General features: G+C 42.3%; 1 protein-coding gene across 2 annotated transcripts in view; it reads right to left on the reverse strand.

The window, feature by feature from the left end:
• The window catches only part of LOC137383850 (receptor-type tyrosine-protein phosphatase R-like), a 79,606-nt gene extending 55,403 nt beyond the window's left edge, over positions 1-24,203 (reverse strand). Inside the window, exons 1-3 of one of the 2 annotated variants that reach the window (XM_068057154.1) lie at positions 24,023-24,203; positions 23,689-23,784; positions 17,014-17,262 (exon numbers count right to left, since the gene is read on the reverse strand). In XM_068057154.1, the coding sequence (XP_067913255.1) occupies positions 17,014-17,159 (146 nt within the window). In that variant the 5' untranslated portion in view covers positions 17,160-17,262; positions 23,689-23,784; positions 24,023-24,203. Of the gene's footprint in view, positions 1-17,013; positions 17,263-23,688; positions 23,785-23,876; positions 23,943-24,022 lie in introns of those variants that run through there. The other variant, XM_068057155.1, reaches the window with a different exon arrangement.
• Positions 24,204-24,886: the final 683 nt, after the last annotated feature.

The raw sequence follows: 24,886 nt of genomic DNA on the forward strand, positions 1-24,886 counted from the left end.
TTCTCATCCACGACCTTGCCCTTCCCTATCACTGTAACCTCCTTCAATCCTACAACCCTTCGAGATCTCCCTGCTCCTCCAATTCTGGCCTCCTGCGCATCCCTGAATTTAATCGCTCCACCACTGGTGGTCGTGGCTTCAGCTGTCTAAACCCTAAGCTCTCAAAATCCCTTCCTAAACCTCTCTGTCTCTCTACCACTCGCTATTCCTTTAAGACACCCCTTAAAACCTACCTCACTATAACATCTCCTTACATGGCTCGATGCCAAATTTTGTTTGATGACATACCTGTGAAGTGCTTTGGTTTTGGGATAGTTTACTACAATAAAGGCAATATATAATTGCAAGTTGTTGTTGTCATCAGATAAGAATGTACAGAGCTTATGAAAAAGCTCATTGTAGTTGACTATAAAGTATACTTAGAATTGGATATGGATTTTCTGATGGAAATGAGATAAATACTAAGAAGGCAAAACAACAGAACTATTCCATAGCTTATGTATAGAAGTCAAAGATCACAGCACATCTGGAGCAGTGTTTGCCTGTTTGCTGCACAAGCCAGAGGCCCAATGTGCACAGCACCAGCAAGTAAATGACTTTTTCTTTTGAGAAACTGCACCGCCCACGCTTGGAAATGGTCAGATCTGGGCAGCAGCGCACAGTGGAGATGTAACTGTTACAGGAACTAGAAAAATAAATATATCACATGTTTATCAGGAATGACACTAAACAAAACTGGAGTCTGATGACTGACTTCTGGATTGATTAAAGAGGTGAGTAAAATACTTTTGTGGGGGTTGAGGGAGGAGATAAATGAGTGATTTTAAATTGAGTGTGAGTGCTTAGATAAAAAAGGTCTGATTAGTCAAACAGGTCAATATGAAGGAAGTGTTAACCACATTGATTCTAAGTGCCTAGATTAATTCATTTTTCTATATACGATTATTAAAAATAACTATTTATGCATTCCTACAAGGAGTTTTGCTTATATCGTATTAATGTATGCCTTAAGCGTATGAATATTAGCAGAAAAGTACGAAATCAAGTAAAAGAAAGAAGTTGTAAAGAACAAATAACATTTCAAGATACAGAAAAAATGTCATTTGTCACAAACCAAAATACTCAAGCCTGTTTTTGTGGAAACTCAGCCAATGGATGATGGAAAAATAAATTGGAAACATGCTGACATTCCTCGGAGACCCAGGGTTGGATGATTTGGTTAAGTACAATGGTATTTAACACAATCAGAACTAAATTCTTCAGTTGCATTGCAAAATATAAACCTATTCTTCTTTCAGATGATAAGAATAATCAATTAAATGTTAGCTCTGAGCATTACAAGCAGAAAAAAGAAAACAAAATGTTTCTTGTTGAATATGATCCTTGATTAAACAAATAAGTCTGAAGTATGTCAAATTATTGAATATGAATGCAAAATATACATTGACAATTAAAATACTGTCAGTTCCAATTATACACTTATTTACATTTGGCTGCCATTGTAGTTGTATTTGACTGTTATTATACTACAGCTTCTGCTCTTGCAATGTAAAGCACAGTTGTCATACCTGAATTATATTGCCTGCTCACCTCACTGTGCTCATCAACAAAAGGGCACATGGTTAGGCACATGCACAGAGCTTTGCTCCTCAAGTGACTAACTTTAACTGTTATGAAAAAGTGGAAAGCAGAATTGTTTCTCTCCTAATATTATAAATACTAATACTAAAAATGGTCAAGTTCCCAGGACATGCAATGAACACTTGGACACTTTTAAAATTTGGTTTCTCACTGGGATAGGCTTCTTTTAGCCAAATGCAAAGCTCAAGTAATGACAACAATTCCAAGGGGATTCACAGAGCTGAAAGGAAACATTAGACACTGAGCCAAAAAGAATAGTAGGAGGAATGGCCAAAAGCTTGGTCAGTTTTGCATTGGAGGGACTTAGGGATGAATTTGACAATGTGGGGTCTTGGTGGCTAAAGATATAGTGCCGGTTAGTAGGCTGAAGGGAGGAGGGTGATGCACAAGAAGTTGCAGTCAGAGGTGTATGGAGAGCTTAGTGAGGAGGTATAGTAATGCAGGAGGCAGTTACAAATGTTGGGAGTGCTGAGGCCATAGAAGGATTTAAACATGAAGATGGAAGCTTTGGAAAACTGAGAACCAATTTAAGTGAGTGAGAATAGGGGTGATAGAAGTTTCTGCAAAATAGCTTACAGGCAGTAGAGTTTTGGATGAACTGAAGTTTACACAGAATTATTAAAGACTGACTAACAAAGCATTGGAAGAATTGAGTCTGGAGGTAACTCAAACCGTAATAAGGGTTTCAGTGGCAAAGGAATTGAAGTGAGCTTGGAGGACAGAGATGCTACAAAGGTGGAAATAGTCTGTGATGTATATGCGTTTGCGAGCTCAGCTCAGGGTTGAATTGGATATCTAGATGATGAGCGGTCTGGTTTAGCCTGAACTGATGCCCAGGGAGGAAAATTGAATCAGTATCAAGGTAATAGAGTTGGTAATGGGATCCAAGACAATGATTGTAGTCTGCCTGAGATATAGCTAGAGGAAACTGTGGCTCTTCCAAGACTGGATGTCGGGCAAACAATCTGATGGCCCAGAGAGTTTGTGAAGACAAGATGGATGTTATTAGTGTGCATGTGGAAGCTGATCCTATGGGTTGGATTTTGTTCTCCCCCAGATTAGGTTCCATGGTGGGGTGGGCAGGGGGCCTGAAGATGCCTCCAGCAGACGGCCACCATGCACCCCAACGCCGGGAGGGCCTGGCCCGATATTACCAGTGGCAGAGAAGCCTCATGGCAGCCCCCTGCCACTTGGTGACAGGTCCCCCATTTGAATATTTAAATAAATTAAAATTAATTAATTAACGACACACATCATTGCCTGATGTTCTGCTGTGATCTTCGGCCTGGTGGCTGACACTCCTGCACCTTCAGATCCCCGTCCAGGGAAATGAAGAGCCACACTGGTGGGAAAGTGGTGGCGAGGGGGGAGGAGGTGGTGGAATGGTGTCAAAGTAATGTCATGGGTGTAGGGGATGATGGGAAGGGTTGGAATTTAAAGTTTGTGCTGTTTTTGGCGGGGGGGGGGGGGGGGGTGGTGGGGGAAGGTCAGATGGACAAGGTAAGTGATTTTAGGGGGAAAGGGCAAATAATTAATTTTAATCTTATGGGGGGGGGGTGGGTTTGGGCGAGGGGCAGAAGAAATTTCTGTACTTCTTTTTATTTACTTTACCTTTAAATATTTAACTTTCCTGGTAAGGCTGAAAGCCCTTTAAAAATGGCATCAGCCCCTGCACACAGGCAGTGACGTCATTGCCTGGGACAGACATCCAACCCTCTCCATGTGATCGGAGGGGAGTGGGGGTGGGGGGGGGGGGCGCGACCCACCCCGGCTATTTAAATTAGACACCGCATGGACGATTGCAGAAGCTCCATGACATGCAGCCCACACAGGTGGGCGGCCATTTATTTCACCCACTGCCGACATCGGCGGCGAGCACAGAAGATTCAGCCCCATATCTGCAATTGTATCACCAGGGGATAGCATATAGATGAGGAGAGGGGCCAGGATAGGGGATTCTGTGCAGGTGGGAGGAAAAGCCATTGCTTGAGATGCTGTGATAATGACCCAAGAGGTAAAAGTGGAATCAACCAAGGATAGGACTCCCACTGAGTTTAAAAATGCAGATGGTGTTGGCGAAGGATGATATAGTTGAATATGTCAAAGGCCACAGAGAGGTTCAAGAGATGAGGAATAACGCACCTCATTCAAACACACAGGGAAAGTCATTCATAACTTTGGTCATGGCTGTTTTGGTTCTTTGGGAGTTGCAGAAACCTGATTGAAGAGATTCAATAATTTATCGGGAACAGTCAAGAAAGCAGAAGGTGAGTCGATATGAGCTCAAACATTTTATTTTATTCTTTCAGGGGATGTGGACATCGCTGGTTAGGCCAGCATTTGTTTCCCATCCCTAATTGCCCTTGAGTAGGTGGTGGTGAGATGCCTTCTTGAATCGCTGCAGTCCATGTGGTGTAGGTACACCCACAGTGTTGTTCCAAGTCAGGATGGTGTGCGGCTTGGAGGGGAACCTGCAGGTACTGATGTTCCCATGCATCTGCTGCCCTTGTCCTTCTAGGTGGTGGAGGTCATGGGTTTGGAAGTAGCAACTGAAGGAGCCTTGCTGAGTTGATGAGCATGTGGGGGGAGTAAGAAAAACTAGAGGACAATTGTTCAAGTCCAGAGAATGAAGTATGGGAAGATTTGGCTTGATGGAAAAAGGGAGGTGGGGAAACAGAAAAACGCAGCTGAATGATCTCTGTCTTGATGAAGAAATTCATAATCTAATTAACTGTTAAATGTGATGGTGGAGGGGAAAGAGGTTCAAGGAGACCATTAGTATTGGAGAAAAGAAGAAAGGGTTACCATTGGTCTCCAGGATGATCCTAGAGAAAACAAGCCCATTCAGATAAAAAGCATACATGTCTTTGCAAAGGGCAAGCAACACCCAATCTCATTCTGGATTGACAGCAGAATGGGCTTGGTACACCTTGCTGTGCAAGTCAACATCCTCAGCAATCACTCTGATGAAATCAAAATATTACTCATAACTGCTGGACAAACATGTGTTATGACTGATGAATTCATGCCAGAATTACAAACTTTGTGAAAGTTTCACACTGAGTGGTGGTATATGTTTGTTAAGTAAATATACATGTGGAGTACATTTACCTGTATTGTGTGTGAGTTGTTTTCTACTGAAATTAGAGCATGTGGTTAAAGCAGTGTTGCTGTAGCCACACCTGTGGCTAGTCAGCAATTTCTATTGGATAATATTGCCTTACTTCACAGTCAAGTGGTTGGATGGGAAATAGAGATGGGGATGTGGACTGATGTAGAACCTTCTCACTTAATACTGAGAAGTGTAGAGAAACAGAGGCAACGTGAAGTGCATGTCCACAGATCACTGAACATGGCTGGATAGGTAGATAAGGTGGTCAAGAAGTGATACAGGCCATTTGCCTTTATTAGCTAAGGCATAGAATATAAGAGCTAAGGGTTATGCTGGAACAGGATAAAACACTGGTTAGGCCACAGCTGAAGTACTTGGCTGGATTTAATGGAGCTGGTAGGGCATCCAGTGCTAGGCCGAAAAGACGGTGGGAAATCTGCCTCGGCCATTCGAACCCCTCCACACCACCACCCCTGCCCCAAACCCCCAGGACTATTCAACAGCACGCAGACAGTTACTTGACCGGCGCTGGAATCCCTGTCCCTTTAAAGACGGGAATCGCACCTCCAAGATCGAAGAACTGCCGGCCAATCAAAGGGCCTGTAGTTCAGTAGTATTGGCAGCACCACTGGGAGCAGTGGCCACTACTGGTACTGCAGGAGGTCTTGGAATCAGGTCCAGCACTGGAGACCCAGACGCAAGGTAAGTGAGACGGGGACAGAGGAGCCAATCCCACAGGCCTCTGTAATGAGGAGTGGGAGGGTGGGTGTTGAATGCAAGGGGCGCGGGCTTCAGGAAGGTACGTTGTGTTCAGCCTGGGCCCTCTGGGAAACAGATTGCCCAAGGGAGAATCGGGCGCCCACACCAACCCCCAAGGAGGCCGTCTCGTTTAACTGGGTGACCTCCCCCCACTGCCCCTCCCCACCGCCAAACGCTAGCTTAATTCCAGCAATGGTGTGAAGAGGCCCTCAAGAGGCTGATAATTGGCTTCTGGATTTAATTGTGGTGTGACGGGAAGGCGACAGGCCCTCCTCCCCACCCCCCGCCTCCCATCACAATTCTATGGCCCCACCCGTCTCCAAGCCCACTTCCAGGGGGCTCATTAAATCGAGGCCACTATGTGCAATTCTGGTTACCGCACTGAAGGCAAGATGTGACTGCACTCGAGAGGGTACAGAGGAGATTTACGAGAATGTTGCATGGACTGGAGAATGTTAGTTATGAGGAAAGATTGGATAGGCTGGGGTTGTTTTCTTTGGAACCAAGGAGGCTGAAGGGAGACTTAATTGAAGTGTACAAAATTATAAGTGATTATAGATAGAATGGATAGGATACCCATTTCCCTTGGTTCAGGGGTCCATAACCAGGGGGCATAGATTTAGGGCAACAGGTAGGAGGTTTAATGGGAAATTGAGGGGAAATTTTTTCACACAGAGGGTAGTGGTAATCTGAAACTCACGGCCTGACAGGGTGGCAGAGGCAGAAACAGTCATAACATTTAAAAAGTGCTGTAACCTACAAGGCTACAGACCAAGAGCTGGAAAGTAGGATTAGGCTCAATGACCTCCTTCTGTGCTTTAAATATCCATGATTCTAAACTTGCACTTCATGATGCCCAATCATGTGTGGCATTGCCGAAAAGACCTGTGTTCATACTGGAGGAGAACACTTGAAGGTAAATTTTACAAATCTGCACACTTGGCATAAAGCTTTGTCCATAATTTTAATGAGCGAGGGTGCGATAAGCCCACTGACCTCTGCACGCGCATTTGTTTTTTATTCATTCAGGGATGTTGGCGTCACTGGCTAGGCCAGCAGTTATTGCCCATTCCTAATTGCCCTTGAGAAGGTGATGATGAGCTGCCTTCTTGAACCGCTGCAGTCCATTTGGGGTAGGTACACCCACAGTGCTGTTAGGAAGGGAGTTCCAGGATTTTGACCCAGCTACAGTGAAGGAACGGCGATATAGTTCCGAGTCAGGATGGTGAGTGACTTGGAGGGGAACTTGCAGGTAGTGGTGTTCCCATGCATTTGCTACCCTTGTCCTTGTAGTTGGGAGAGGTCGCGGGTTTGGAAGGTGCTGTCTAAGGAGCCTTGTTGCATTGCTGCTGTGCATCTTGTAGATGGTACACACTACTGCCACTGTGCGTCGGTGGTGGAGGGAGTGAATGTTTGTGGATGGGGTGCCAATCAAGTGGGCTGCTTTGTCCTGGATGGTGTCGAGCTTCTTGAGTGCTGTTGGAGCTGCACCATTCCAGACAAATGGAGAGTATTCCATCACACTCCTGACTTGTGCCTTGTAGATGGTGGACAGGCTTTGGGGAGTCAGGAGGTGAGTTACTCGCCTCAGGATTCCTAGCCTCTGACCTGCTCTTGTAGCCACGGTATTTATACGGCTACTCCAGTTCAGTTTCTGGTCAATGGTAGCCCCTAAGATGTTGATAGTGGGGGATTCAGCAATGGTAATGCCGTTGAATGTTAAGGGGAGATGGCCATTGCCTGGCACTTGTGTGGCACGAATGTTACTTGCCACTTATCAGCCCAAGCCTGGATATTGTCCAGGTCTTGCTGCATTTCTACACGGACTGCTTCAGTATCTGAGGAGTCAAGAATGGTGCTGAACAATGTGCAATCTTCAGCGAACATCCCCACTTCTGACCTTATGATTGAAGGAAGGTCATTGATGAAGCAGCTGAAGATGGTTGGGCCTAGGACACTACCCTGAGGAACACCTGCAGTGATGTCCTGGAGCTCAGATGATTGACCTCCAACAACCACAACCATCTTCCTTTGCGCTAGGTATGACTCCAGCCAGCGGAGGGTTTTCCCCCTGATTCCCATTGACCTCAGTTTTGCTAGGGCTCCTTGATGCCATACTCGGTCAAATGCTGCCTTGATGTCAAGGGCAGTCACTCTCACCTCACCTTTGAAGTTCAGCTCTTTTGTCCATGTTTGAACCAAGGCTATAATGAGGTCAGGAGCGGAGTGGCCCTGGCGGAACCCAAATGGAGCATCACGAAGCAGGTTATTGCTAAGCAAGTGCCGCTTGATGGCACTGTTGATGACACCTTCCATCACTTTACTGATGATTGAGAGCAGGCTGATGGGGCGGTAATTGGCCGGGTTGGACTTGTCCTGCTTTTAGTGTACAGGACATACCTGGGCAATTTTCCACATTGCAAGGCAGATGCCATTGTTGTAGCTGTACTGGAACAGCTTGGCTAGGGGCATGGCAAGTTCTGGCGCACAGGTCTTCAGTACTATTGCTGGAATATTGTCAGGGCTCATAGCTTTTGCAGTATCCAGTGCCTTCAGTTGTTTGTTGATATCACTTGGAGTGAATCGAATTGGCTGAAGTCTGGCATCTGTGATGCTGGGGACTTCAGGAGGAGGCCGAGATGGATCATCAACTCGGCACTTCTGGCTGAAGATTGTTGCAAATGCTTCAGCCTTATCTTTCGCACTGATGTGCTGGGCTCCCCCATCATCGAGGATGGGGATATTTGTGGAGCCACCTCCTCCAATTAGTTGTTTAATTGTCCACCACCATTCATGGCTGGATGTGGCAGGACTGCAGAACTTAGATCTGATCCGTTGGTTATGGGATCGCTTGGCTCTGTCTATCGCATGCTGCTTACGCAGTTTGGCACGCAGATCTTCCTGTGTTGTAGCTTCACCAGGTTGACACCTCATTTTGAGGTATGCCTGGTGCTGCTCCTGGCATGCCCTCCTGCACAGGTTAGTCTCCTGGCTTGATGGTAATGGTAGAATGGGGGATATGCCAGACCATGAGGTTACAGATTGTGGTTGAGTACAATTCTGCTGCTGCTGATGGCCCACAGCGCCTCATGGATGCCTAGTTTTGCATTGCTAGATCTGTTCGAAATCTATCCCATTTAGCACGGTGGTAGTGCCAAACAACACGATGGACGGTATCCTCAATGTGAAGGCGGGACTTTGTCTCCACAAGGACTGTGCGGTGGTCACTCTTACCAATACAGTCATGGACAGAAGCATCTGCGGCAGGCAGATTGGTGAGGACGAGGTCAAGTATGTTTTTCCCTCGTGTTGGTTCCCCCACCACCTGCCGCAGACCCAGTCTAGCAGCTATGTCCTTTAGGACTCGGCCAGCTCGGTCAGTAGTGGTGCTACCGAGCCACTGTTGGTGATGAAAATTGAAGTCCCCCACCCAGAGTACATTTTCTGCCCTTGCCACCCTCAGTGCTTCCTCCAAGTGGTGTTCAACTCAGGAGTACTGAGTCATCAGCTGAGGGAGGGGGGTAGGTGGTAATCAGTAGGAGGTTACCTTGCCCATGTTTGACCTGATGCCATGAGACTTCATGGGGTCCGGAGTCGATGTTGAGGACTCCCAGGGCAACTCCCTCCCTACTGTATACCACTGTGCCACCACCTCTGGTGGGTCTGGCCTGCCGGTGGGACAGGACATACTCGGGGATGGTGATGGCAGTGTCTGGGACATTGTTTGTAAGGTATGATTCCGTGAGTATGACTATGTCAGGCTGTTGCTTTACTCGTCTGTGGGACAGCTCTCTCAACTTTGGCACAAGCCCCCAGATGTTAGTAAGGAGGTCTTTGCAAGGCCGACAGGGCTGGGTTTGCCATTGTCATTTCCGGTGCCTAGGTCGATGCTGGGTGGTCCGTCCGGTTTCATTCCTTTTTATTGACTTCATAGCGGTTAGATACAACTGAGTGGCTTGCTAGGCCATTTCAAAGGGCATGTAAGAGTTCACTACATTGCTGTGGGTCTGGAGTCACATGTAGGCCAGACGAGGGAAGGACAGCAGATTTACTTCCCTAAAGGACATTAGTGAAGCAGAAGTGTTTTTACAACATTCGACAATGGTTTCATGGCCATCATTAGACTAGCTTTTAATTCCAGATTTATTAATTAAATTCAAATTCCACCTTCTGCTGTGGTGGGATTCAAACCCATGTCCCCTGAGAAATACCCTGGGTCTCTGGGTTACTGGTCCAGTGATAATACCACTACGCCACTGCCTACCCTGATACATGTTCCTAATGAGTAAAGCTCTATACCAGGAGACTACATTTTTTAAACCGTATCCTTTTGTATCAAAAGGCACCACTGAGAAGAACAAAATGGGACAGGAACGGGATAGCCGATAAACTTTTCCTTAAAGAAAAGTTCCCAGAGTCAAATGATCGTTATTTTGAGGTATTCCTTGTCTGGTTCCAATTTCATGCCTTCAATATTTGATGTCAATGATGCCTACTCTGAGGTAATGTCACTCTCAACCTCAAGGCAGTCTTTGTCTACAGATTCCACTGTCCTCTGGTACATACAACTGGTGTCAAAATTGACTCTTAAATTGCAAATGATTTTAGAATTATGATTTAGAGTATCTCTCTGTTGTATTCCAAGTATTTTTAGCATTGTTACCTCTTTCAGGTAAATTAGTCCATCGCTTAACTCTATTCCTCTTGTAAAGTTATCTGATGGCACTGTGATAAGTGTTGGAAACTAACAAACAATCACAGGCTTTGTCATCTGAACATGATTTGAAGTTAGATTAAGCCATTGCTGGGATGGTCGAACTAGCACTGACACCTATCCATGACATACACAGCTTCATAACACCCGTCACTGAAAAAGAAACCACTTCAATCTGCAGAATGATCATTAATAGCAGCAAAAATGAAAGTCAAATACATTCTTGTGGATTTGTTCCAGAGATCTCAGACATTTTCAGCTTTAGGATGACAATTCTGTTATATCAAAATCATATTACTTTTTCTTTCACTATATCTGATTATTTATCAATTTAAATCTGTGGTTTGTTCACAAAATATGTAAGTAAAGAATGGGAAGTGGTCTCTGGCATATGCAGCCGGCTCCTTCCAGTGGCCTATGTGCCATTTGAACTACCATCATTTTTCACTCATTCTCTGGAGATGATTTTTCACTGCTAACACCTCTGAAAGGCTTTTCATTAATTTCAATGACAAACTAAGCTCTCAGAATATCACCCAGCATTCAGCCCTGGTCAGTTCCATTCTGCTGGTGACCTTTCAATAGTCCTAATAGGACTAGAGTCTCAGGGTGTTACTACTGATCAGTGCTTACAGTAAAATGCATCAACCAAATGTTGCATCCACCAAATAATGGCACTCAAAGTATGCATTTCAAAAGACTATTTTATGCTAGAAAATCTAGCCATCCTTTTTGAAGTACACATCATGGTAATTTCCCTTAAGTGGTGATCTGACATCCTTTGCTGTTTGACTGGTTAATAATTCTGTTTGATTAACTGCTGTATTGTTATTTTATAGCTTTTGAAAACCAATAATTTAAAAATGAATATATCCTATTTTAAGTGCCTGTTATATTATTTAGTAAGGGTTTACCCAAAGGAGGCAGAGATAATCTCAGTTACTAAGTATTGGAACCTACAGTCGAACTCAAACTCAGATTGAAAAGAAAGAGTAACAATGGTAAATATCACATCCAGTCAGATGTTAGACTTTTTTCCAGCACATCTCAAGATGCCCTTGTAATTGAAGCAATCTTGCTTCATTTAAGTCTGTGATATATCCTTTACTGTTCATATATGTTTTGAGCACCCAGATTCAACGTGAAATAAAATAATAGTTCAGAAATGAGGAAGTCTCTTTTCGTACTTAGTGCTATCCTTGACCATTCACCAAGGTTTCTCATTGAGAAAAATAAGACAAAAATCTCAGATAATTCAGGTAATGAACAGCTGAGCCAAATGGCTGAATGTTAGGCCCCCCAAAGAGCGGGATGGTGGTGGTGGTGGTGGTGGTGGTGGGGGGGAGGGGTTTGGTGGGTGGCGGGGAAAGGAGTAAAATGGAGCGGGAGGCTCCGGGAATCCATTCTGACCCACTCCCACCTCTGCCGCCACTTTACGCAAGGCGACGGCAGTGGACGACTGCCTGCCCACTCCAGGCCAATCAAGGCCCTTAAGTGGCCACTTAACGGCCATTTAAGGGCCTTTGCCAGCCTCCGCAGGAATTTTCCCTGTGACTGGTCGGTGGCCCAGGCCCGAGAGAAGCCACCTGACCAAAGCAGGCGGCTCTCTGATGGACCGGTTTTGGTGGGGGAGGTGGGGGGCGGGGGAGGTCCCTCATGATAGGGCACCCTGTACCCAATGGAGGACTGTTCCTGCTACCCCAACTACCCCCAACAGCCAACATGCCTCCCGTCCCCCTAATCAACCACCCTTGCCTCGCCAGAGCCCGCCTGATCACCCGCGGTGAGGCAACCAAAATTTACCTTTGTTCCGGGCTCCCCGACATCATCTTCTTCAAGCTGGGCTGTAGTCCCAGCAGTGGCCACCGTTCCCAGTGGTGCTGCTGGGACTGTTAGCTGCCAGCCCTTTGATTGGCTGGCAGTTCTGCTAGGCGGGACTTCCTACCTCAAGCAGATGGAGGTCCCGCCTCACACCAATGAAAGACCGGCGACCCGCAAAATATGGATTGGATCCCCAGGTGAGGCAGAAGCGGGTTCACCACCGACTTTTCAGTCGGTGGCCGGCTCCCATCTGCCCAGGGTTGAATTCTGGCCAAACAGACAAAAAGGCTCCAGATTTGATCTGTATTGACCTCGTTGATCTTAACTGGAGTAGCAGTTGGGCAATTCAATTAGTCTCAGGACCTCAGATTCAGGAGGGAGTAATGAAATAGGGTTCCCATGCTAATATCCTACTGGACGCAAGTGCATGTGGATGGAATCAGACTCGGCTGTGATATTCTACCTTACTAAGTCATCTATTCAGACAGGGATAAGTTACGTAGTGACAGTGGAGAAGTGGGGATTGTTTTTCTTACAGTGGAGAAAGTTAAGGAGAGATTTATTAGAAATATTCAAAACTAAAAGGGTTTTAATAGAGTAAAAAAGGAGAAACTTTCAACAGGCAGAAAGTTGGTAACCAGAGGACACAGGTTTTAGGATTGGGAAAACAACCAGAGGGAACACAATGAGTTGTTATGGTCTGGAATGCACTGCCTGAAAGGCTGGTGGAAACAAATTGAATAGTAACTTTCCAAAGGGAATTCAAAATATTCTTGAATATGAAAAATTTACAATGTTATGGGGAACTAATTGGATAGTTCTTCCAATGAGCCAGCAGAGCATGATGGGCTGAATGGCCTCCTTCGGCGCTATACGATTCTTTGCTTCTATACTTGGTGATGCAGGTAGTTGGTAGATGTGTAACCCTATCAGAGCAAGAAGTTAATACTTTCATGGGGGAGTGCGAGGCACATAGCCTTCTTAAAAGATTTCAATGACTGACCTGCCTCCTGAAAGTGGATCAATCGCCCGCCCTCCCAATTCCCCTCTTTTAAAATCAGAAGTGAGCAAGTTGAGGGCGGGTATGAATTTTAATCATTTTCACACCCCACCTGCCCCAATTTGACCAGTTTTGGGGGTTGCAATGACCCCAAAGTATTTGTTTAGAGAGAAATGAGCTACTGTTGCATAAGAACAAACCACTGGAAAATCCCTGTGCAGGTAATAATATTACGACATCTTATATATCTATAGTGCTTCTCATGTAGAGAAAGAAGGCTCGAAGTGCTTTACAGAGCAATGGAAAAGAATGGATATTGTACAAAAAGGAAAAGTGAAAAATAGGAAATTATTGATCCATAAACATGGTCAAAAAGGAATGATTTTAGCAGACTCGAAAGCAGAGATGGAGGTGGTAAGGGTTTGGAAATAGCACTGTAGAGCTCAGAGTCTTAATGGTTGCTCCTGTTGGTGATGATAAATATTAGCTGTAGGCCATAGTTGTAGTAGTACAGAGCATAGAGAGAAGCTGGGGTAAGGTAGAATGAAGATTTGAGGGATTTGAAAATTATGTTAAGGTTCTTACAGTCAACTTATTACAGAGTGTGGAGATGAAGGAGCCTAGCAAGGACAAAGGTGATTAAACCATAGGGTTTTTGGGTGGAATAGAACAGGGGCTGCAGCATTCTGAATGAGGATGGAGTGTTCTGCAGCATTCCGAATGAAGGTGGAGACTGGCTAGTAGACTATTTGAGGACAAAAGCAAAATACTACATATGCTGGAAATCTGAAATCAAAACAGAAAATGCTGGAAATACTCAGCAAATCTGGCAGCATGTGTGCTGAAAGAAAAAAAAGAGTTAACGTTTCAGGTCGATGGCCTATCGTCAGAACTAGCCAGAATATTTATGACTATTTGAGGAACTTAACTTCTGGGTCATAAATCTGTGAATTAGATTCTGGTCTGGGGAGAGAGATGTGGAGGTGGAGGCAGTTGCTATTGGGAATGTGGTAAACAGCAGTCTTAGTAATGTGGGGGAAAGGAACTCTGCAGATGATAGAGCATTACGTCAAAGTTCCACACCTCCATAGTTAGCCTGAGGCGGTGGTAACAAAGGAGAGTGATGAAGTTGAGACCAAAGGATTGTAAGTGTCAATGATGTCAAAGAAAAGGTTTTGGTTTTGCTGACTTTAAGCTGTAGGAAAGTTTGACTCACTCACACCTTAATTTCAATAAGGAAATTGTAGAGTGTAGAAACAGCCTTGGGATCAATGTAGGAGGCTGACAGATAAAGCTGTGCATCATCAGCTTACGTGCAGAAGCTGACATCATACTTCTGGATCATATTGCTGAGCAGCAGTATAGAATGATGAAGAGGAAAGGGCCAGAGATTCAGGTAAAATCCCTTTATCACTGCTTTAAACTACTGTGAAAGTAATGCCTTTGACCAAATTTATCAAATATAACATTCAATGATGCTGCCCCATAATATTATTAATTTTCTAAGACATAATGAGATAAAAAGAAGCACTGAAGATATTATGACTATGGCCACTTCATGGAATGTGCACAAAAAAGGGATACATTTAAAGCCATTAATGAAGTATTTGAAGGTTAATTTTAACCTTTGGGCGGCACAGCGGCGCAGTGGTTAGCATCACAGCTCCAGCGACCCGGGTTCAGTTCTGGGTACTGCTGTGCGGAGTTTGCAAGTTCTCCCTGTGACCCCGTGGGTTTCCGCCAGGTGCTCTGGTTTCCTCCCACAGCCAAAGACTTGCAGGTTGTTAGGTAACTTTCCCCTAGTGCAGGTAGGTAGTAGGAGAATGGTGGGGATGTGGTAGGGAATCTGGGATTAATGTAGGATTAGTATAAATGGGTGGTTGTTGGTCAGCACAGACTTGGTGGGCCGAAGGGCCTGTTTCAGTGCTGTATCTCTAAATAAATAAAACCTAACTTGCCTGGCAGGAAACAGACAAGACCAGTTTCACATCCCATCTGATTTTACGAAGGGATAAAATCATGATCCCATCAGTTTCATGGCAGGTGGGTTAAATAAAATATGCCACCTTCTTGTGAGCACTATAAGCAAGCAAAAGTTTGTGCCAAACAAAAAGGAAGTTTCAAGATTAATGAGTACTGGCAGTTGAAATTCTCTTAACTTATGAAATAACTGTACAGACTTCATGGCCTGGATTTCGTTTTATTGTCACGTTTCTGCTGTAAGTGCAAGGTGCAGGAATTTTTGGCCACTGGTAATCCCAGGCCTACATGTTCTCTGTGACCCCAATCCTTTTTTTTCCCCCTGTGGTGGGTTAATTATATATTTAGGAAGGGGTCTCAGTGTAAATAGTGCTCCTCTGTGGAAACCAGCATCAGAGACCAAGACAAATTGAGTGCTACTGCACCATTTTAAAGGGACAGTTCAAAAACTGGGAATAATTAAGTGCATTCTCTAATGCTAAAAATTTGGGAAGTCAGGGGTCAGAAGAAGTGCATCTGCACCCACATACAGGTGCAAATGGGCATAAAGCAAATACTTGGCATACAAAATCAAGGAAACTCGGGCGCAAGTGTGTTACACACAATTTCCCTTCTCTTTAATGCCCACCGATCAATCCCTGCTTTTGAATGCATCTCAGCTCATTATAACGGCTCCCCACTCTCCTGAGGGGAGGCTCAGCTCACAGGTTTCACTGATGCTATACCGAGCTGACCACTAAAAGGGATATTGTGGTGGCCATCATTTTTTTCCGTGCATGCGATCCGCTGCAAATAATGACACACTCCCGTGTATTCCTGTCCTACTCTTTGGCCTCCTTATCTCGAGAGACAATGGATAAGCGCCTGGAGGTGGTCAGTGGTTTGTGAAGCAGCGCCTAGAGTGGCTATAAAGGCCAATTCTAGAGTGACAGGCTCTTCCACAGGTGCTGCAGAGAAATTTGTTTATCGGGGCTGTTACACAGTTGGCTCTCCCCTTGTGCCTCTGTCTTTTTTCCTGCCAACTACTAAGTCTCTTCGACTCGCCTACAGTTGGAAAGAAAGTGATAACCACTGACAGGAAAGCTTTGTTGTCATTGCAGCAAACAAATTTACTAATCTGCAATAGGAGTAACTTGCTAGTAAGTCAACAAACGAAGAGGCCTGATGGACCTCCTGGGGACTTCCAGGGTCTGGGGACAACCTGACATATTTTGTTTTGTTTACCCCAAAATTCCTCATTACTGAGGGATGCGGATGATATCAACTGAGCTGCAGAGCAGAGGGGAAGGAGTCAACAGTGAGAGAATCAGCAGGCTATGTTGCCATGGAGGGAATCACAGACAAGCCGGATCCTATCCTAGTTTGATATCCACACATGCCTGCTTCCAACTGCAATCAGCAGCAGGAACCTGGCTAATCTTTCTCCTCTGCGATACAGACGCCAATTTGTAGGGGAAGGAATTCATTTGAAGCAAGACTACACAGACTTGCCTCAATTCCCTGGGGGCAGGCAGCACCGTGGGCCATTATCTGTGTGGGCCACGCGGCATTCTTTAATGATATCTAGAAGTGGTGCTATGCAAACAAAATTTCTCCCCAATAGAATCTCTACTTTTGCTTTGAAAGACATTATCCAACTGAGGTCAAAGTAGTGATCTAACCTAGTGATCTTTGCCTATTCACAGGGCAAATTCATCGCACAGAGGAGCAAAAGGTTTGATACTGGACTGATGATTTGAATGTCTATTTTTTTCTGGAGCTTCAGCTGATAGCAGGAGTTACTAACAAGAAATTATTACCACAGAGTCTATTATAAGAAGATGATGGTCACTAGTTTTTTGTTATACAAAGGTTCTGCTGTATCATTTTCCAGAGATATTCTCATATTCTTTAATTTTCAAAAAATTGTGCTGCACATCTATTATATTACTAAAATTGTTCTCTACCAAAGTGATTCTTTCGGCTGCTGAGTTATTCCATTCTTACCTTTCCTGAAGGCGACTTTGTTTCATTGATTTGAATGATGTGGAGAAAGTTGACGAGGGGTCCATGTTCTCCTTTGCAGGTTGGCCTTGACAGCTCACAGTATGTACTGGAATGGAAGCTAGCCCAGACTGTACCATGCTGTGCATTGAATGTACCTCAGAACAAGGCAAGCCTGGGTTGAAACTACCTGCCGGCTCCACGATGTTCTGTCTGGTTTGGATGCAAAGGCACCCTTAAATGGCAATTTATCTGTTAGTGATCAGAAAAGAGAAATCGGTTGTGGTGAAAAGTGTTGTATGTCCCTCATTAAATTAAGTCAGTTTACTATTTAGTCTGTAGAATATTGAATTTTATTTATAACTTTAAAGATATCTATATATGTGCAATTATATATATTTTGAAAATATAGCATTTATAATGAGTATTATAAATTTTGATCTGAGAATTGCCAGAAGCAACAAAAATTCTTCTTGCATGCTAATCAATAAATATAGATATTGAATCAAACATCGATCATAATCCTTCGATCTGACATGTTTCCTATCACTTATTGACCAGGCTGATACCTGAAATTTTTACTTGCCAAAAAATAAGTTTGTAAGCAATGAGTTTGCATATATTACTACTGTTTGCTGCAAATCCTTTAGCAAAAGCCCAGGGGGAATCTTCTGGGCTACTCAGGATTTCAGCATTTTATTGAGGCAGATCCAATACACATTGGTTATATAATAAGTTACTGATGTTATTTGTTAAGCTACTAAAGTTAACCGAGCTTTTCATACAGCTTTTCACCACTCCGTGGTTAGACTTATAGTGCCTTAGTTTTGTAAAGCATTGTTTTGATCTTCATAATCATTTCACATTGGATTTGATCAGTAATTGTATTAGACAAGGTAATTAATAATTGATGACTATTCATTGTCATAATAGATCTCACTGTAGCTTGTTCTATGTTGATCCAAGAGTCAGCACAGCTGGACTGTCTAAAAAGAATTGAGCGCATTGAAGATATTTATTCATTTTATAGTGAGGTAGGCAGAGATGGAGAACACAGCTACTGCTTATTTAGCTGAAAGCAGTGCAATTTGCGTATCCTTTCGATATCCTGGTTGCAAATGACTTTGTAGTGCATTATTATAGTTTGTGTTTGATTCATGCTGAATGAAGATTGCATTAAAATAAGAACAAAACCTTTCATTTCTACAGTTGCACCTTTATCTTTTTATCTGCAAATAAATTATTTTTTCAAGATCAAAAATGTCAGTAGTCAAGATGGTTAAGCGTGTGTTTCTGAAATTTACAGGATGAAAATAAGTGATGATGTAACGAACAGATACTTTTCCTTAAAGTTGAGGAATTTGTTATTCACCTTCACTGAGTTTTCTCCTCCTGCCTTATCTTCTCCTAAATGCGCAATGCTCCTTGTTACAGTACAATCAGTTATTACTTGGTGCTTCATCCAAGTGTCTGACTTTCATAGTGAATATTGGCAGGCATCTTCTAAGTCAGGAGAGGGTAGGGAATCACAATCCCTGAACACACATACCCAAATTCCTGTAGGGGTTTCTGTAGAAATCAGGAGCCCTGGTAAGTTTTTCTATGTACATTGTAGTATGACATGCATGTTAGTGTATGGGTAAGAGACTTTTCTACATTGTCGTATGATGCACAGATTAGTGTGCAAGTAATAGGCTTTTCTAAATTGTAATATGATGCAAATATTAGTTTGTGGGTAATGGGTGTTTCTTCATATATTGTAGCATGATACATGGATTGGAGTGTGAGTAATGGATCTTTCTGTGTATTTTATAGTATGATGCACAGATTAGTGTGTGGATAACGGGCCTTTCTGCATATGTTTAGTATGATGACAGACTCTTGTGGAGGTAATGGGCCTTTCCAAGTAAACTGTAGTATGATGTACAGATTAGTGTTTCATTAATGTGGGCATGCATGAGATGCTAACTACTTTGCACTCGTCTTCACTAGAGAAGTAGTACAGCAGTAATGGAGGAGATAGTAGCAATATTGGATAACTTTAAAAATAGATAAAGAGGAGGTACTTAAAAGGTTGGCAATACTCAAAGTAGAAAAGTCACTCAGTCCGGCTGAGTTGCATCCTAGGTTTCTGGGGGAAGCAAAGGTGGAAATTGTGGAATCTCTGGTCACAATCTTCCAGTCCTCCTTAGACGTGGGGTGGTGGCAGAGGATTGGATAATTACAAATGTTATACTCCTGTTCAGAAAAGGAGAGAGGGATAAACCGAGCATTTACAGGCCAGTTAGACTAATGTGGGGAAACTTTTACAGACAACAATCCAGGACAGAATTGATGAGCACATGGAAAAGTATGGCCTAATAAATGAGAGTCAGCATGGATTTGTTAAAGGCAAATCATGTTTATCTTACTTCATTAAATTCTTTGGTGAAGTAATGGTCAGGGTTAATGAGGGTAGTGTGATTGATGTGTATGGACTTTCAAAAGACATTTGATAAAGTACTACATAATAGACTTATTATCAAAATGAAAGCCCACAGAATTAAAGGGACAGAAAGCAGAGAGTAGTAGTGAGCAGTTGTTTTTCAGACCACAGGGAGGTGTACAGTAGTGTTCCCCAGGGGTCAGTATTAAGGATCATTGCTCCTTTTGATATTTATCAATGACCCAGACTTGGGTATATAGGACATAACGAGGAGGAAAGAACAGACTTCAGGAGGACATAGGCTGACTTATGAAGTGGACAAATATATGGTAGATGAAATTTTTTGCAGAGAAGTGTGAAGTAATTTATTTTTGATAGGAAGAATGAGGAGACACAATATAAATGAAATGTTACAATTTTAAAGGGAGTGCAGGAACAGAGAAACCTGCGGGGGCATGTACACAAATCTTTGAAGATGGCAGGGCAAGTTGAGAAGACTATTAAAAAAGCATAGGTGGTCCATGAATGTATTAATAGGGGCATAGAGTACAAAAGCAAGGATGTTTTTCTAAACCTTTCTAAAACACTGGTTAGGTTCACCTGGAGTATTGTGGTTACTTCTGGGCACTACACTTTAGGAAGGATGTCAAGGCCTTAGAGATGGTGCAGAGGGGATCTAGTGGAATGGTATCTGGGATCAGGGATTTCAGTTATGTGGAAAAACTGGGATGGGGTTGGGGAGGGGTGTTCTTTTTAGAGCAGAGAGATTAAGAAAAGATTTGCTAGAGGTGTTCAAAATCATTAACAGGAGAAACTGCGGCAGAAGGGTTGGTAACCAGAGAACATAGATTTAAGGTAATCATCAAAAGAACCAGAGGAAATATTCTTCACGCAGTGAATTGATGTGATCTGGAAAACACGGTCCAAGGTGGGGGGTGGAAGAAGATTGAGTAGTGGCTTTCAGAGGGGAATTGGATAAATACTTGAAAGAAAAAAAAACTGCAGGACTATAGCAAAAGAGCAGGGGAGCGGGACTAATTGGTTAGCTCTACCAATGAGCTGCCACAGGCATGGTGGGCAGAATGGCCTACTTCTGTGCAGTATCATTGTATGAAACTATGGCAACACTTTCTATCTATTTTGTCATAAGATGCACAAATCAATATCTAAGATTAACTTGTACCTATAGCCATTAGGTTGGTTTAATGAAAAAGGCTACAACATCACTTTATTACTGAATAATATACAGGATTTGAATTTTAAAAGGTATCTTGCAGGTAAATGTTATGAGATTGCATTGCAGTTTAGGAACTCTGATGTGAGTGAAAAAAATGTATTATGTATAAAACTGTTTATGTGGTTTGTATATCTGTATATATAAATGTCACCATGCAATAGGGATTCCAGTTGAACTGTATATTTTTGAAGTTGGATAGCACCTTTTTTGTAAAGAAAACGTATGTAGTGCAAAAAGAGAACTGGAATAACATTTCATTAAGGTATTTGGCCTAAAGGAATATACCAACGTAACAGTTACAGTAGTGCAGGTGATAGGACTATTCCTGCAAATTGCAGGATTTTAAACCACATTCAGTTTCTGGTATTTTTATGTAAACTAAACACATTGTAAATAAGAATGGATGTAACAGGTTTCCTCATCTAATAGAGATAGCAAAACATCGCACAGAATTTTCAACTTCAGCAGGATGTGAAACAGGCAACAGAGGGTCTGGCTGGGTGTATAATGGGTGGTGGATCCACTACTGCCTATTTTACAGTCCCGCCAAAGTTGAATATTCTACCCAATACCTATTTAAAAGCTGGCACTGCTGTGCACATCACATGTATGATACAAGTTATATACTGTGGATCACTTTAACAAAAGGCACATGACTGCTGAATCTCAAACAAATAGACTCCAATTCCTCCATTCCTAACATCCCTTTGCACTGTCATAGAGTCATAGTCATAGATAAGAACATAATAACCTAATAAAAGTCAAGGACATGAAAGCGTCATCACAATTAATCTTTCCACAACTCCAACTTTCCGGTTATTGCATTCAATTACATCTTGACCCTCTCTTAATATGTTTGGGTTAATTAGCATGGCAGATTATTCTAAACCCTTATCACACTTCTTTTTACCTTTATTTTGAAGTTGCATTTTATTGAATTGATGCACACTGCTTCCACCTTCCTAGCCTAATTTGATGCAACTGTGAGTAACATCTATGCCATTTAATATTTTATATTTATCAGTGATGTTCCCCACTGTACTGCACAGCTTCTCAAATATTTGCTATCCCCTTTACATTTGGGATTGGTTTTATTGCTGTTTCCTGAGCATGAAACATAGAGTATAGTAATTTATAGCTGATGTTTATAGAAGAAGAAGAAGCGAGTAGAAGTTATTCTGTTAACAGGAACGTACAACTGAAATAATTTAATCTCAAAGGGAAAACACAATGAAAGTAAAAAGATTTTGGATTTAATATACCTGTTTTCCCAACAGAATATTCCACACTTGCTTAAAAAGGAGTTGACTGTACTAGAAATAAAAGTATGATTGCAAGACTATGATTCATCAAGGTAATTGGAAAAGATGATTGGAAGCCTATCTGAGCTTGACATTGTCCCAAGGGATGTTACTGTACACATTGACTATCAATGGCAAATCTTAATTCTCCTGTGCTTATGGCAATTTTTGTAAATGCATGCTGGTGTTATGCGTAAGCAAGAAGCTACAACAGCACAAAGTATACACTGACATTCAAGAGCATTGAACAGGCAGTTCATTCGAATTTCAGTTTATTAGTGGATAATCCCCAGGTTTGCAGCCTTGTAAAGTGGGATCTAACTCATTGTGAGAGTCAGAGTGTCCTGGAGTCATTTATGATATAGAAGGAGGCCATTTGGCCCATCGAGTCCATGCCAACTCTCTGTAGAGCAAACCAGTCAGTCCCAGTCCCCCATTCTATCTCTGTAGCCCTGCAAGTTTACTGCCTTCGTGTGCCCATCAAATTTCCTTTTGAAATCACTGACTGTCTCCGCTTCCACCACCCACGTAGGTAGTGAATTTCAGATCATTGCCACTGGCTATGTAAAAAAGTTTTTCCTCACATCCCCCATCTCTCGCCTAAAATCTTAAATTTATGTTCCCTAATCCTTCTACCATCAGCTATTGGGAACAGCTTTTCTTTACCTTATTTAAGCCTGTCATAAACTTGTACATCTCTATCAAATCTCTCCTCAATCTCCTTTGACCCAAGCAGAACAATCCAGCTTCTCCAACTTAACCTTGTAGCTAAAATCCCTCATCCCTGAAACCATTCTGGTAAATGTCCTCTGCACCTTCTCAAGCACCCATACATCCTTCCTAAAATGTGGTGACTAGAACTGGATGCAATACTGGTCATCACACTTTAGGAAGGATGTGAGGGTCCTTGGGAGGGTGCAGAGGAGATCATTGATCATGTTGTAGAAAATCACATTTTAATAACATAATAGTCCATAATAATCACATTTAATAGAAGTTACTTATACTTAAGCTTTCTGTTTCTTTATAATAATATTCAACGTAACTTTTAATTAATATAATTTTAAATGCAACTTTTTAAGTTCCAATCTACCATGGGCCCTAAGCATTAGATATGAATGCAACCATGACTGAAAACTTTATTGCATATACTATCTTCTAGAGGTAGTCTTCTGTTAACTTGCACCCAAAGTGAAAACGGAAACAACAACCCAAAAATGATCCATGTGGCATTCCTTCACTGGTCTGTGTTTGGTATAAAAGCCACAGATATGCTTATTTTCAGAACAAACTAGTTCTATCAGTCAGCTAAAGAATTTAATGACAACACAGTAGATCTACTTTACTCATTAGGTACATAGTTTAAAAGAGCTGTACTATTAAACTCATTCTTAAATTCTGGTTCATTCATTTTTTATCTTCACTATTTATGAATCTGAGAACTACTATGCTTCGTTTAAATGATATCAGTTTGAACATTTGAATAAACATTTTTTCATGACTCTACAAATGACAATGCAATATTATATTTGTGTCTGTTTTTCAATTTATGTGGGATTAATCTTAGTTTATCTTGTTAATATATTTACGTAATGCATTTAACCATTTTCCTGCCACTGGTACAAAGTACAGTGCAGAAGCTGGTATAAAACTATTATTTATGCTACGTCATCTTAATCAAACAGCAACAGAAAATATCTCAAAAAGTTACTTACCAACAGCAGAAATACATTTAAAATGTATGTAGGGCAATGTTACACCACCATGGCAGAAGCTGACTGTTTCTCAGACTGCGTCCATGAAGTTTGTTTCTAAAAGTGCAGAGAGCATATAGTAGAATGAGGTAGAAAAAGGGCAGGAACAGGCATGTATTTTAAACAGTTTCACAATTCCGTCGACATACTTCACACTGCAATGCTGACAGGAGCAGCCAAATTGGACTTTGAGAACCAGTTCAACTGCACGAGTTCTCAAGTTTAAATCCATTCAAGGCAAAGCCAACTTTTGGCCCCCTTGTGTTTTAGTTTGCTTTTCCACTTTTTTACTCACCTAAAGTAAAAGCTAAAATATTCAGCAGAAGCTTGGTGTTTATTTCCCCTTTTATCGCTCTCTTGCTCTCTCTCTCTCTCTCTATGTGGTAATCCCTGTCTATAATGTACACTGCTGCATTTTCCTGAATGCTCAGGAAGCTGCTTATCAGCAGAGAGGTTCTTCTCGCTGTTCACTGCTGCTTCCTCCCACACCACCTACACACGGGCCTACGCACTTTCATCATCCTACTTCACTTGCAAGCTGAAAAGGTGAAACAAAAGGTCGCATTAAATGTACATGACAAAAAAATGGAAAATGGGTGATATAGCCTAATAAGTTTATTTTAGGACTTTAGAGCATTTTGAATGCTTGTGTGAACCAGTTGCCAAATGTATTAGCTTTACAGATTTATTAGTGTAGTTAAAAAAACACATGCACACCAAAGATACATATTACCTGATTCAGAAACATTTAATTTAAATGTAAGTCTCCCCTTTTAATTTTATAACTATATGTGGCCTATTTATAGCAATGTTGCACTTAATTGCAATGCTCAAGAATATTTCTGGTACTTGTGACATGTCTTTGTACCATATAACCAGAATGCAGCATATAGTTAAAGAAGGATGATTAACTGTTTAACTCAGAATTCTTCTTGTTTTTGAGGGAAAATGTATGAACCCTGGAATTGAAGTCTGCATCACAGTAGAAATATTTACATTGCAAATCTTCCTTAATATTTCACTTATTCTGTTAAATCAATACGTGCTTCATGTGACCTGGGCATGAGGAAGTAAGTTTTATGCTTTATGGAAGAAAAAATTCAGGTGATTTTTTTAAACCAAAGTGACCTAAATCACTTTTGTAGTTTTCCTATCAGCC

The sequence above is a fragment of the Heterodontus francisci genome, chromosome 25 (assembly GCF_036365525.1).
Source record: "Heterodontus francisci isolate sHetFra1 chromosome 25, sHetFra1.hap1, whole genome shotgun sequence".
NCBI lineage: Eukaryota > Metazoa > Chordata > Chondrichthyes > Heterodontiformes > Heterodontidae > Heterodontus > Heterodontus francisci.